The sequence below is a fragment of the Notechis scutatus genome, chromosome 3 (assembly GCF_049901735.1).
Source record: "Notechis scutatus isolate UNSWTSFEM ecotype Mainland chromosome 3, rNotScu1.2, whole genome shotgun sequence".
Classification (NCBI taxonomy): domain Eukaryota; kingdom Metazoa; phylum Chordata; class Lepidosauria; order Squamata; family Elapidae; genus Notechis; species Notechis scutatus.
In genome coordinates, this window is record NC_142011.1 from 153,849,677 (window position 1) to 153,865,062 (window position 15,386).

At 35.5% G+C, this 15,386-nt stretch overlaps 1 protein-coding gene across 7 annotated transcripts in view; it reads left to right on the plus strand.

Moving 5' to 3' along the window:
- The window catches only part of RTTN (rotatin), a 99,466-nt gene that overhangs the window by 39,159 nt on the left and 44,921 nt on the right, over positions 1–15,386 (plus strand). For 6 of the 7 annotated variants that reach the window (XM_087961470.1, XM_087961471.1, XM_087961473.1 and 3 more), the window contains 4 exons: positions 1,277–1,405; positions 3,784–3,891; positions 6,763–6,921; positions 9,077–9,148. In XM_087961470.1, coding sequence (XP_087817596.1) covers positions 1,277–1,405; positions 3,784–3,891; positions 6,763–6,921; positions 9,077–9,148 — 468 coding nt within the window. The remainder of the gene's footprint in view (positions 1–1,276; positions 1,406–3,783; positions 3,892–6,762; positions 6,922–9,076; positions 9,149–15,386) is intronic. The other variant, XM_087961472.1, reaches the window with a different exon arrangement.

Genomic DNA, 15,386 nt, shown 5'->3' on the forward strand with positions numbered 1-15,386 from the left:
TGATACTCCAGCCAAGATTTCATCAGAGAGAAGGGGGACAGGTTTCACTGTGTCCTGTACAATTGGAAGTTCTTCTAGGGAACTCATCTTTTGAAAACATTTGGTGTAGTATTTTACCAGGTTCTGGTCAATGAATAGTTTTATTAATAACTGTTGTATGTTTACACCTTTCATTACTGTGGGCTACAAATGTGTGTCTATTGCTAATTTTATAAAACACACTTGTCATATAATAGTTACCCTTCTGAACACGAATTAGATAGAAAATACATATATTGTATTTTATTTTCAAATAGCTTCCATATTACTTGGTTAATTTCAAAAAACAAAAGCCTAATCCTCAAATCATTTCCTTTGTGAGAGCACCACAAATAGACTTTAACATTTTAACATAGATCCCAGTAGAATAGAATATTTTTTAATTGTTGTTATGTGTAATTTAAATATCATATGTTCATCATTGTGTTAGAAAAAATACTTCGCAGCTGAAAAAAGTCTTAGAGAAACTTTTGTGTAATTAATAAGAAAAAAATATTCCTGCTGGACTGCAGTCTAAATGAGAGATCAGGAAAGAATGGAGCCTTACAATGTGACAAGGGATTTTGTAGCCTCTTTTCGGTTAGTATACTTAATTGCAACAAAATGAGTAAGGGGGAGAGTGAATTAGCTTTCCTCAACCATAATTCATCTGATCAGATCCATTTCCTGCTACACCTGTTATCTATCCCTTAAAAATAACAGAAATTTTATGAAAGACATCCTATATCACATCTAATTTGAGTTTTTGCAGAGTTTAGAAAATGAACTAAATGATAGTTTAAATAAGCAGAATAAAATTATGGCAATCCAGATCTTTAGATGTACATTATGCAGGCATAATTCTTTCAAATGAAATATTATCTCTCACATTTATATACCCAGATATATTGCACAATAGCTGTCAGCTCTTCAGGCCTTGATTAAAATTCTACAGGCTTTTAAACTCTCCCACTCTTTGTATATCCCCAAAGTGACACAATTAACACATTTTTTGCATCTTACATCTGGCCAGCGTCCAGTAAGGACAAGAATTAATAATTGCTGAATGTATGCATTGAGATAGTTGAAGCTATTTTGGAATTCAGAACAGAATCTGCATGTAAACGAACTTTCAGTTCCCCAAGCAGCCTTCAAAATTGTTCCAGAGTTTAACTTTAAGGGTTGATAAGCTGATATCTGCGACAAAGTTGTGATGCCTTTGAACAGCATTTTTTTTTGTTTTTGCTTCTCCTTTCAGGTCATCTCATCTTTTTATGTTGAGTGGGGAGGCAATGCCATGTCTTTCATGGGAAAAGGTGTTACCAAGAGTGCTGTCCTTTGTTTGCTTCACTTGTCCCATGAAATGAGTATTCAGGCTCTAGATGAGGTATGAAAACAATAAGATAAACTTAACTTTGATTATTACATTGCTTAGTACAGGCCTGTTTGGAACAGGACCACGCAAATGGAGGTCAGCGCCTGCGTGCATGCAAATCTTCCCTCATACCAGCAGTGGCCGCTCACACAAATGGAGCTGTGCAGGCAGGGAACTATCTTCTGTCCCCCCACTGGGCCACCAAGCCAGAAAGGTTGGACAATGGGCACCGCTGGCTTGGTACAACTTTTTTCGCACCTCACTATTCTTGATATTATTTTTATATTGCAGCATGAATACTTTATTTTTGGCTTGTAAGAAGTAGGACCAGGACCATTGCCCTCCATACTGATGACTGACTAAATGTATAGTAAAGTTTAAAATGTACCGAGGTTATATGACTAGATACTTAAAATTGATTGTTTGGTAATCAATGGATGGTAATTTTAGGTCCCCCCGTTAGAGAGTAACAAACTTTTTAAAGTATATAACAGTTTATTGCATGGGTGTCAAACTTGTGGCGTCACATGATACGTGATGTATCATGACTTTTCCCTTCACTAAAATAAGGGTGGGCATGGCCAGCACAAGATGCATCTGCCCCCGCGGGCCGTGAGTTTGACACCCCTGGTTTATTTTAATTGTCCATTCTATGCATTCAGTGGAATAAAAGTCAACATACCTACTGTATAACTTGAAATTTGACTATACAACATCTGATCAGTTTATTCATCTTATATGCTTATATGCAAATTAAATCTAAGTTCTCTTGCTAGACACCCATACCGGTTTGCTTTGGTGCTATATTATAATAGATATGAGTAATCTCTGACCCTTGGGCCATATGTGGGCTCCAACTAATGTCAAAACTCCTCCATCAGTGATCAGTCAAGATTTCTAGTAAGAGAAATGTATTCTTTCAGCCTTTTGATGATGGGAATGAGAACTGAGTATCAAAAACTGAGGTGAATTGATATCTTCATTTGTTTTTTTAAGTCTGCTTTTGTTACATTAATGTGTAACCACCACTACATTTAAATGTGACTGAACTAAAAATAATGGTGTCCATAATTGTTGCGAGAAACTGAAAGTAAGAACAACATATCTAGAAATTAAGCTTTTCTCCAATAAATTCCAGAAACCTTTTATATAAAACCTTTTTGTTCAGTTTCAGAGCTATTTCCTCCAGAGAATACACCGTAAGGACTCTTTTGCAACTAGGCTAGATGAAGTACCGTATATGCCGGCGTATAAGACGACCCGGCGTATAAGACGACCCCCCAACATTTCCACTCAAAATATAGTTTGTTATATACTCGCCCCCTCTTCCGCATGCCTTCCACTTTTGCACTTTTTTTTTGAGGCACTTTGCGCACCGTGGAAGCGAATCCCGTGAAGCCGAAAGGAGCAGCCAGCCTTCTCCCAGCTCCCAAGGAAGCAGGCTCGCACCGCCCGGGCTCCGCTGAGGTATCCGGCTGGGGCTGTCAGGAGTTGTTACCGCTGGCGCGCGCTCCAGTCCCGTGTTGCCTCGGGAAGGGAAAGGCAAAAGGAAGAGCTGGCGGCGCTTTGCAATGGCAGCAGCGGCTCCTGGTTTTGCCTTTCCTTCCCGAGGCAACGCGGGACTGGAGCCGCGGAGCCGTGCCAGCGGTAACAACTCCTGACAGCCCCAGCCGGATACCTCAGCGGAGCTCGGGCGGTGCGAGCCTCGTTTCCTTGGGAGCTGGGAGAAGGCTGGCTGCTCCTTTCGGCTTCACGGGATTCGTTCCACGGTGCGCAAAGTGCCTCAGCCGCGGGCAGCCGCAGTGCTTCCCAATTACTATTTGCCGGCGTATAAGACGACCCGGCATATAAGACGACCCCCCCCAATTGGAGGCATGTTTTTCAGGGCAAAAAAGTCATCTTATACGCCGGCAAATATGGTAGTTAGTTACATTCCTATAAAAGATATAGACTCTATCTTTTGTTTTGTATTCTATGATCCTTAGGTTTTTAACTGTATATTCAGCTTAATTTAACCAACAATAACCTTTAATAAAACTTTAATGTTAAATTAGCATAACCTTTTCATACATTTATAACTTCAAATATAAAATCCATTTTGTAAAGGAAGCGAAATGAGTTCCAAGTTTAATTTTTACTTCCATTTTTCCAAACTTTACTAGATTATATGGTGACCTTTTTCCCTGTGCTTTTAACTTTACAAAATATACTAGTATTATTTTATTACGTGTGCTATATAAGCCCTGGTTTAGAATATGCATTTCAGTGACTCAAAAATTCATAGGTTTAAATGTTGGAAGATATATAAACAGTTTGTAGTATATGTAAACTGACTTTGGAAAGAATCCAAAGATTGATTGTACTGTTTTTAACAGAAATTTCATTTTTAGGATTGGGTTTCTCTCTGGTTCTTGCCATATGATACCAGTGAAGAACAAGGTCAATTTCGTCAAGGCTTAGCGTGGCTTATTCCATTATGGGTAGATAGAGACCCCGAGGTTAGTAAAAATCACATCTTTTATTGCATATTTTTCCATTGTCATGGCCATAATAGTGCTGTTCTTCTAGTGAAAATATTATTTACCAACTTGGCTCCCAGGCTGGAAACTGCAGAGGTAGGAAATAATGATCTTAGCATCTTAGATCTTGTGTGGTTATTTCTTCATTCAGCATCGAGCAAGGAAAGAATTTTAGATTGTTTGGTCCTTGTGTTACTGTTTATCTGTACCACAACCACAGTATACAAAGGAGAAACTTTCCTTTTGTTGTTTTGCAAACCAAAACATATGGATTCTCCCTAACCTTTCCTGGCCATACAACACTGGATTAATGCCAACAGAGGCAGGATCTTTTTAAACACAACTGATGCCAATCATTTTTCCTTTGAATTTGTTTGTTCACAATAAATATACTCAGAATCTTGAGATTACATGTATGCAATTTTTTCTTACCTTTCATTGACATATATATGAATGATTATTAATAAACTCGCTGCTTGCTTTCTGCCTTGAATTTTTGAAATAACTGAAATGGGAATTTGCTGCATCTAAGGCTTCCCAATTAACAGAAGTTTTTCATCTTTTTGAAGAGACTTCAGAAATCACCAACTTGTTCTTAAAATATTTAAATAACATTGTTTGCTCTGCCGTAGACCTCAATCACTTGTGCGATGCTTTTCTTTTTTTATTTGGGATAGTTAGGGAAAGAATCAGAAGTCTGTAACATAGTCACCATTATGATCAAATTGTAAATTGTTCTAGCAATTGTCAGCTACTAGATAAATAAGGAAGGCAGATGTTTTGCTTCTGTGCAAAGATTAGCATACAAAATGGCACAGCTTTTGAAAACAAGAACTAAAATTAGATAGAAATTATTCCTTTGCACTGCCCTAATCTAACTTCTGCTGCAATGTAAGAGTTTTCATTATACTTTGCCTTGTATCTAGTGTTGATCTACATAGGCTATTAAAGTGAGTGAGTGTGTGTGTGTTTGTGTGTGTGTGTGTACCTACACACATGCAGCATACCATTTCATTGTGTGGATTGGACATCTGGTTCACATTGGGTTTTTAATGTGCTCTTTAGTACTGAAAAAAGTTCACTCAAAGCTTTTGAGCAAGGAGAAGAATGGGCACAGATTTCTTTTTTTCAGTGGTTGTGGATAAGTTGAAAGAGATAAAAAGAGAAGGAGTAATTGAAGGAAAATAATCATTATTATAGCCAAATAATTAAATATAAAAGTGGAAAGATATGGATGAAATAATCCTGACTTTCTGAAGTTATATTGTCCATTTATAAACTAAGACAGCAGTTGGAAATAATAGCTGTTGTAACAACTTCTTTCTTGTCTCTCTGCATTGATCAATATGAAAAGTATGAATTACAGAAGAAAACCCTATTTTCTGTTGATGGATTACCTATTGTTGGAATAACCAACTTGCATATTATTGCTATAGCACAGGCCATTCACTGCTGTAATAGGTGAACATACATTTGTTCAACTTAAAAGTATATTTTAGAAATCTCCCTTATATGGGAATATATCATTGCTTCCAAGGAAAGAAAAAGCATACCTTGCTTTTTCTTGAACCATTGTTTCCAAAAGCCCACACTGCTACCCTTGGCTAGTTTGGTTGAAATCTCACAGGAAAAAACTGTTGACATGGTAAAGGATATGAGAATTTGTGACTTCTGGCTTTCTTCAACAGCAATTAGAAGTATAACTTTCATTTTTTCTATTATTATTTTTCTAATCATCAGATCCATATGTCCTAATTTAATTTTTTTTGTTTCATGCAAAAAGTCCTAAAGGGGTTTCCAATCAGCCTTAAAATTAATCAGTCTTTTTTCTCATCAAAGCAATCAATTAATGCCATCTCAGCTAGATCTACCATCCCATTTTACCATTGTAGTGTCAAATATTTCCGTTGTTATACATATAAAAGTCTTGCTGCTGCTATTACACATAGAAAAATAATTCCAAGAAGAGTTCCATGAATTTTTTTTCAACTAGTTGCTCATCAGTCCCAAGAGGAATATCTCTGGTTTCAATTGTATGTTAATCATTAAAATTTTAGGAATTAATATATGCATTTTAATCAAATTCTTTTTAGCTGTTTTACATTGCACCAAGCATTATAAAAACTCCCTTCTTGTTCACATTCCCAACATACATTTGAGGTATCTGTATACATTTAAGATTATTTTTCTAGTGGAAAATACAAATGACACATTATTTAACTTAAAAAATCTCTTAAGATTATATGTTCCGCAAAATCGATGATAGCTAATCATGGATTCAAAAGCGTTTAATAGATAAAGTTGTAATTTTCTCTATTTTGCATTCTAATGCATAAAATGTTTTCATGCATAAGACTGTTAGAGTCAGAAATACTTCTTTTTGCATATTGTGGGGGAAGAGAAAAAAAGAGATAAAATCAAATTTAATTTACTGATATTTTAAATTTGGATTTTTTTAAAAATTCATTAGGGTTTAGGATAAAAAGTTTGTCTTCATGCGTACGTGCTACTATAGTTTTATAGGAAAATGATTAGTTTCTTATGTTTGAAAATATTTATCCTACAAGACTTTGTATGATCCATTAATTCCATTAATTCCTAAAAGCATATGTTTAATATTAGCCACTAGGTTGAGGCAAATAATTTAAAAACAACACTAATTAATCAGTTCTTAATTTAAACAGTTATGTATAAATTATCAACATGCTATATAAAATGCATTGAAAAGTTTAATAGGATGATGAGTTTTAATATATAAATATAAACATCCAGAGTTGTGCTTTAAGATAAGCAGCCACACAAATGTTTAAATAAATTTAATGTGATGATTTTTTTTTTCATTGCTATTAGGTAAAGTTCACTTCACTTGCAATAGGATCAGCGCTTACGTCACTAGACATGGGCTGCTTCTCTTTAGCAGAAAGTTGCCAGAACATATCAGGAGGATTATGGGGAACTGTAATTAACATCCTTCTGGATAAATCAGAATGCAGCATGGTGCGAAGAGAGGTTTGTAAATCCCACAATTGTAAAAATGAATTTTCAGTTGATTATAACTTGATACTTTTGGATTGAATCAAATGCCTACCTCAGTATTTCTCAACCAGTGGTGGGATTCAAATTTTTTTGCTACCGGTTCTGTGGGTGTGGCTTGGTGGAAGAAAAAATCTCCAGTCAGAGGTGGTATTTGCCAGTTCTTCAAACTTCGCAACATTTCTGCTACCGATTCTCAAGAGCTAGTCAGAACCTGCTGAATAGTGCCTTTGTTCTCAACCTCAGCACTTTTTTTAAGACAGGTGGACTTCAACTCCCAGAATTCCCCAGTCCACCCATCTTAAAGGTGCTGAGTTTGAGAAATGCTAGTCTACATCATTTATCTAGAAAACCGTGCAGAGAAAACTATCTTCTCTCTGTCTCTTCTGAAAAGATTATCCAAGGAACAGCAAACAATGAAAACAGTTACAGTGTGAAAGTAAAAGCAAAACTTTGAGAGCAAATGCTTCTTATACGAATGGTGCTAGAGTTACCATCTGCTGCTTTAGATACATTGCTCCAAGAGACTTCAGTAATACTTATCTATTGATTCTAATATGTGTGTGTGTGTGTGTATACAGTATCTATATATAAGTTTTCATAGATTTGCACGGGTACAGGTATGCAGGTATCAGTGCTTGCACTGGCATGAAGCTGAAAGCACCAGCCTGAGGATGGCGAGTGGGACCTCGCCGAAACGTTTATTAAGAGTATACTCTTAATCTTACACAGGAAAAGACCCGAACACACCTAGACCTATATATATATACATATATGTATGTATGTATGTATGTATGTATGTATGTATGTATGTATGGTGTTCGGCTTGGTTGAGTATTTTCCCACGTCATTGTAGTTCTTTTAAAGTTGTAGCAGCGTTTCAGCAGAATCTCATCTGCCATCATCAGGCTTCAGAAGCCTGATGATGGCAGATGAGATTCTGCTGAAACGTTGCTACAACTTTAAAAGAACTACAATGACGTGGGAAAATACCCAACCAAGCCAACACCATACATGTAAATACCATGCAAAACTTAAGAAAACATATATATATATATATATATATATATATATATATATATATATATATATATATATATATATATATATGACTAAGACTATAACACTAAGACTAACCTGAGCACAACCAAGCCCCCACCTGAACAGAACACACCTCCAGCCAATCAGAACACAGCCAAACCCCCAACCAATGAGAACACACCCCCACCCAATCAGAACACAGCCAAGCCCCCACCCAATCAAGTCACCCCCCACTAGCAGTTAAAAGGAAGAAGCAGCTGCAAGCTCACATCACTCTGAGAAGCACAGACCCGAAGACACAAACCTGAAGATGATGAATGAGACTTCATCGAAACGTTGCCTAGATACTTCCAATCTTACGCGGGAGAAAACCCGAATAACCAAAGATCCACATACAAATACACGCGAGAACCTCAGAAAACATGTGTGTGTGTGTGTGTGTGTGTGCACGCATGTGTGTATATGTATATATATGAGAATAGGATATTTCCTATACCTATATCCAATAAGGTCATTAAACCACTTTTTGTGTTTTCCCCAAGACCTTTCTTACTCCTGTTTTTCACACAGCATAAGATGCCTCTAGACGGGCCATCTAGGCATTCTGGGATTGCAATTTCCCAGGAGAGAAATGTAAAATAATGAAACCATTTTCCATAATAATTTTAAGGGATCTTTCTCCACAGTGTAAGCCAACAAAATTAGCCATTATGAAAAATTAAGCAATATGAAGCAATTTTCGGACTGAACTGTAACAATTAAAACATTAGCACTAAAAATAAATGTAATAGTAGCTGAATTACAAATACTGTCATCTTTTTAAGCTGTTGATCTGTGTAAGAACTTGTTGGAAAAATTGCATAGAAAGGAAATTTTCTCTCTCTGCTTCAATTCTACTAAAAAAAAAATGCAAAAATTGATTTCTTTTTAAATAATCCACTGCATAGCCAAACGCTTAAAACAGAAAAAATATACGGTATGAATTTAATGTATACTTTGCATTGCATTGATTTAGTATGTACTAGCCTAGGTTCTTTTAACTGCAGCCAGATGGCACTGTTGATTTTTGTCTTTTTTCTTTTCTTTGTAGGCTGCATTTATCCTTCAGAATCTTTTAGTTATCCCACTACCCACTGAAGAAGCTAAGGACTCCAATTGGCAGGTGATTGGTTGCTTTATATGTTATTACTGTTTGTTAATAGGATTTTATGCCCAACAATTTGTAATTTAGCAAGAGTGCAAACTGTTTTAGATGTACCTAGATATGAAAATATGCATAATTTGCCTTGTTAATAGAGATATAAAAGGTGTTTTTTCTCCTAGTCTTGTTGACCCTCAGACAAAATATAGACAAAAACAAAAACTATATTAGACAAAAACAAAAACTTGGTGGTTTTCAAGTTATGCTAACTTAAAAAGTAGATTTAGAAATGTCTTGAAAACAGAATATAGAATAACAGAGTTAGAAGGGACCTTGGAGGTCATCTAGTCCCCTACTCGAGCAAGAGAATTTATTAATATTAGCCTCTACTTAGGATCGAACTCACAGCTTCCTGATCGTGAGGCAAGAGCTCCACCTCTAATCACCTCTTACAAGAGTCTCTTACTAGTCTCAACTTTCAAATAAGATTCACAAGTATTTTTCATTTTAAAAAGAACATATGTCTGACTTCAGTTTGACTGATAAATGTAATTTAGTTGTAATTTACGATCATAGAAGCAGTGGTCCTTAAGGCCATAGGATTATGTGGCTTTTTCCATATAAAGATACAGGTGTGATCTCTGAGAGGCAAATCCACCATCCCATTCCTTCTCCCTTGCTATCAAACTGATTGGATTCAATTTGTTTTATGCATTTTATGTTACAATATTTGTCAAGATTTCCCCATCAAAATGCTTTCCACGGTGGTTCAGAATTAATTTATGGGTTGATGATGGACAAAGCAGGGGTGGGGAACTATGGTCCTTTTACAATCTATGAACTTCAACTCCCACAACTCCTGAGCCACATGGATGGATCTAGTCAAATGAAGTGTATCAGTGTGGATGAAATAATGCTGCTTAAGTATTGTTTTCTTGTAGTTGCGGAGAATTTATGAAACAAACGTAACAGAGCTTTTTAAAGCTGCCTTTGGAATGCCTGATACTGTTGATATAATATGATGGTATCATATTGTCCCTGTCTCTGTTCTCCTCAAAGTTGGACTTAGAAAAGGGGAAGTATTAAGTATTAATAAGCAGGTATTCTTTTTTCAATGATTTTATTAGAGATTATATTATATAGGTAAAACTTATACAACTACAAAATAGATACATTAAAGAAAAATAAATAAAAAATAAGGTGCAGAAGAGCATTAACAGAAGAAAAAGGTAAAAAAAAATCTTCCCCTTCATCCCCAGCAAGTATAATATTAAGAACTTACCACTAACTCTTAAAATCTAACATCTCTTCATTCCATAATTTTCCCCAGTATCTACAAACCCCTCTTTAAAACCTCATCCCTCGCTATTAAACCACAAAAGTCCAGCAGGGATTGTAAGAAATGACAACATAAATATTACAATTTATCTGCTGTATCCAGATTGAAACCATCCTTTCTCTTTAAATAAATCTCATCTCTCTTAAAATAATAAAAATTCAACCTCACTCAAAAATAATTAAGCATTACCAGAAATAGCCATCATAATCCAGTCCTAATCAAGAAGCTATTCAACATTCCCCAAAATAATCTTTTAACCTTAGAGAAATAAATTAATTTTATAAACTTTCTGTGGACAGTCTTTTAAAATCCTCAAAGAAAGTTCTAGCATCTGTCTTCTTATATGCTCTTCCTCTCAGAGTTCTTTTCTTCATTTTTATCAAGTTCTCTTTGTACTACCAGTAAACCCTTCTTTTATTTCCAGCAGACCCAGCAAACCACTCTTTTAAATTTAGTGTAAGGGAATAATCCAAATCACTCATCTGGTTTATTATTTGTGTTTCTTTTTCAATTTTGAATAATCAACTTTCATTTATAAATCCATTGTTTCCATCTCTTACAAACTGTGATTTTTAATTCCATCTATAAATCAATTTCAGTTTTATTCAGTGGGGCTTAATCCTCTGCAATTACATCAGCACTGCTAGTTAAGAGTTAAATAGGTCAAAAACTTCATGTTACCATGAATGAAATGGCATTTCTTTCAAAGTAGACTTCTGGTGCCCTCTAATGTCTAATCTTCAAAGTCTTTTGAATCAGTACAGATTATAAACAGAACAATTTTCCCCAGGGGAGAGAATCCTTTCAATCAATGTCCAAATCTTAAATCTATCCGTGTCCCTAATCTGTTTGAAACTTTCTAAAATCAAGGATAATCATCCTTTTGCTGTATATTCCAGAAAATACAGATCTTTATACTTGTAGTTAAACTGCTTTTTTTAAAGGATTGAAGGACACTCAACCAGCAATTTTCATAAAATGTGTCAGTCTGAAGGTTCTCAATCTTTAAAGAAAGCCAAAGAATAATAAATAAATAAAATTCAAAGTGATTAAGAAGAGACAAGCCAGTTGAATTTAAAATCCATATAGGCAATATTAGTGGCTGTAAACACAACGTAATGTGACTCCCAGCTGATAGCAGGCCTACTGCAAAAACACAGTTCCTGCCATCCTCACAAAAAAGCAGCTACACAGAGCACATACGGGTGATCAGATTATCTCTCTTTAACTCCAGAGAGACTTCAGCTACCCTGTTCCTGCAATTTGGCATTTTCTTTACCACTCACTGGAAGTTTAAGCCTGCATTCTTCAGTTCTTCTTCAAAAATCACTAATATTCTTACTCCCCTACCTGCTGAAACTCTAAACAGACTAGAATTGCCTTTGTTTGCAGTGGGAGACTGTCTTTTTGGTTTAGTAATAAAAGTTATAGGGCCAGAAAACCTTTTTCACAGTTAAAGGAACAAAGGAATCTCCATGACAGCAAGACTCACTACTTGGACTGATGTTTGGCTCTGTTATCCTCAAAGGTAGTGGCATCAAAGAGAGAGATCTGAAAGCAGGCATTGACAGAAATGTGATGTTATTCAAACAGTTGTTTGCAAAATTACGTTTTAAAACAACTTAATGTAGCTACTTGAAGGACATAGAGATAAAAATGGAATTCCTGCTTTGGGGAACAGTGCCAACCCAGATTAGTAATAGACAGTTTGGCAAGCTGCCTATTTGAGGCTTGTCAGTGTGAAGCTGTTATCTTAATGCTTTTTAGTATGCTTGTGATTAACTTTAAATATTTCATGGATGCTTAAGAACTCTCTTTCAATAGTAAATCTGCGCTTTTTAAATAAATCTTATTGGATTGGACCCAGTGAGTGTTGGTGTGTGTGTGTGTGAGAGAGAGCAAGTATCAGTAATTAGCATATGCGGTAGAAACATCAGTTGAAAAACTGACAAAGGGTGTAATAGGTTTTCTAGCCATTCTTCCTTTCTCTTCAGCAAAATTGAAGCAGTGTTTTCCCCCCAAATTCATTGCACTAGTGTGAAATGTAAAATAATAATATGACACGTTGCTCTTCTATCTTTCTCTCTCTCTCCCTTTATAGGGGGGGGGAGAGAATGTACTGTATATATATATACATATATTTTTAGAGAAGTACCTATTGCATCAGCAGACTGTCTATCCAACAGAGTTGAAATAGAGTGGGTTAATTAGTTCAAGTTTCCTGAGTCACTGGTGGAAGAACAGAAATCAGCATCAAAAGGAGGAGTACACATCAGAATTGGCAGGGCTACTTCTTTTCTTTGAATTGTTAATGTGGTGCCTCGTTTCACTGAAAACTAAGATTGTAGGCACTGTCCTGCTGGTCTTGCTCAAATCTTACAGATTTGAGACATGGGCATGGTTAAATGCAGGCCTGAAAAAGCTTGATGGTTTCCTAATGTGACATCAACAGCATCCTCTGGAACCTCCCTCCACAACTGTCTGAAGATACTGTAAGAATGAGATTCAGTAAATAACCTATAAGAGAGGTTGAAATACAACATGCAGATTAAGATGGTTTGGACATGTATGCAGAATGGAAGAACATCACCTTCACAGATCACTATGGAAAAAGTAATCCACACAGAGGAAGTTTCAGTGAACAGCACCAACAAAAATATGGCCAAAGCAAATGGAAGATGGACTGAAAAAAACCTAAGACTCAATTTAAATGATACAAAATAAGCAGCCCACAATTGGAAAACATGCAAAACCAGTGTAACAGAAACATACTGGCTCTGAGGTTAACATTGTCCAGATGCTCATTAAAGAAATGAAAATCAAACCTAAAATTTGTGATGGCTATTTACAACCTAAGGTATATATTGATAATTAGACTTTAGAACTGATAGCGTAAGAATGAATTTGGCAAGAGTCTTTAGAACAGATTTTCATTTATTGAATGAAAGATGTCAGTGCTGCCTACTAGTTCTACTGTATATTGGGATTAACACAATTTTAGATGCTACTGAGAAGATAGCATAAAGATTAATATAATTTTAGGTGCTACTGCAGTGCTAGTGTAAAGAGCCACAGTGACACTTTGATTCTAACAGGTTCAAGGTTGACTCAGCTTTCCATCCTTCTGAGGTGGGTAAAATGAGGACCCAGATTGTTGGGGGCAATTGGCTGACTCTGTAAACTGCTTAGAGAGAGCTGTAAAGCATTGTGAAGCTGTATATAAGTTTATGTGCTATTGATATTGCTAAAGATACTATTGCCACTTAAAACAGATGCAACCTATGTTTATCATGTTAGAATTACAACTGAAATCACATAGGATTTTCTCAAACGAGGGTAAGACAACTGAAAAATGAAACACAGCCATATTTTTTCAGTTCATTTCTTTTAAAAGATTTTAAAAATTGGATGTTACTTGACTATACTGAAGACTATACCTGAGGTTCCCATCCAGATTTCTGATATCTGACTCATTTTTAATCTGGCCTGTAATGTAAGAAACTAGAATTCTAGGATACTGTAATCAGTTTGTTTTGTATTAATACATTTTGCAGCATCGTGTTCCCACTTCTGTCAACATACACAGTCAATCCCAAATTTGCTCAAGTCTTCAATTGCAATTAAGAAGCATTCACCTCGCAATTAAATTTTCTATTTCAAATGGAAAATAACCAACTATTAATGTACTATTTACCTGCAAAGTGTTGTTAGAATTTCTGAGTTTTTAAACAAATGGTACCGATCCAGTAGTGTAAGATGATTTTGCAAAAAGCCAATTAGTTAAGTATGTTTTTGTGACTGAGTGTCTGACGCTAAACAATTCATTTCAAGGTATCATCATTTTTCAAAGGATGCACTAAATTCTGTAAAAGTCATAGTTGCAAATAGGGAGTCAATTGTTTTCATCCCACACCATTCAGAACCACATATAACCCAATTTCTCATTCATGAAATGAGTGTTCCCATTTCATGGTTTTTCTGAATCATGCAAGGAGCCCACAGTGGGAGAAAATATGGTGGTTTGGGAGGGCAGGACACATGTTACATGCAAGCAATCCATGATTGAGAATTGGCCTAAAGTTTTAATACAAAGATTATTAAATTATATATCATATTTTAATGTTTGAATATTATTATGAAGAAGAGCAGATTGAGTAGTGCATGAGATTAAGATTCATTGTGTTATTATCAGAACAATTAATTTACAAGGATGATTATTTATGGATTAGTATTTTCTTCTCTTACAAACAATATTTTTGAAGTCAGTAATCACCACATTTATTTCCAATTCAGTGGATCAAAAATGTTACATAGTTTCAAGGTGGTTAGTATCATTTCACATGCATGATTATGACTCCAGTGGTTTTAATATACCTTTGAGACTGTAAACTACTAGGCATAATAATCTAAAATTGGATTCAGTTGAGTCAAGTATTTTTAAAAATTGACTCAATGTGATGATCATTCCTGGGCATCTGCAAAGCTGTCATGCTTGATTTGGTCAGTACATCTTGCTTGGATAGTCTGAACTTTAATTCCCATTTTCTGTGGTAGAATTAAAGCACACATGCCCAGATAATTAAGCAATTTTTCCCCTTGTGGCTCATTTGAAACAAAAAGTAGTGACAAATATTTTTTATTCGTAAAGGTTAGGAGGGGAAAACAAAGGACTTCCATAAATATGTGTTTATAAATTCCTTCTTTTTAACACCTTGAAAAGTTTTAATAATCAGTTGTGGCCACTCAATTCACCAATCCTTTTTGGGATGAGGTTTAATCATTTTTTTTATTCCTCGTGGACTAGCCACTGCGGTTTTCTTACAAGACTTTTCAGAAGTGGTTTGCCATTGTTTATTTATTTATTTATTTGGTTTGTCAATTGCTACAAGATAATAGGTATAAGTAAAAACATAGTTATGA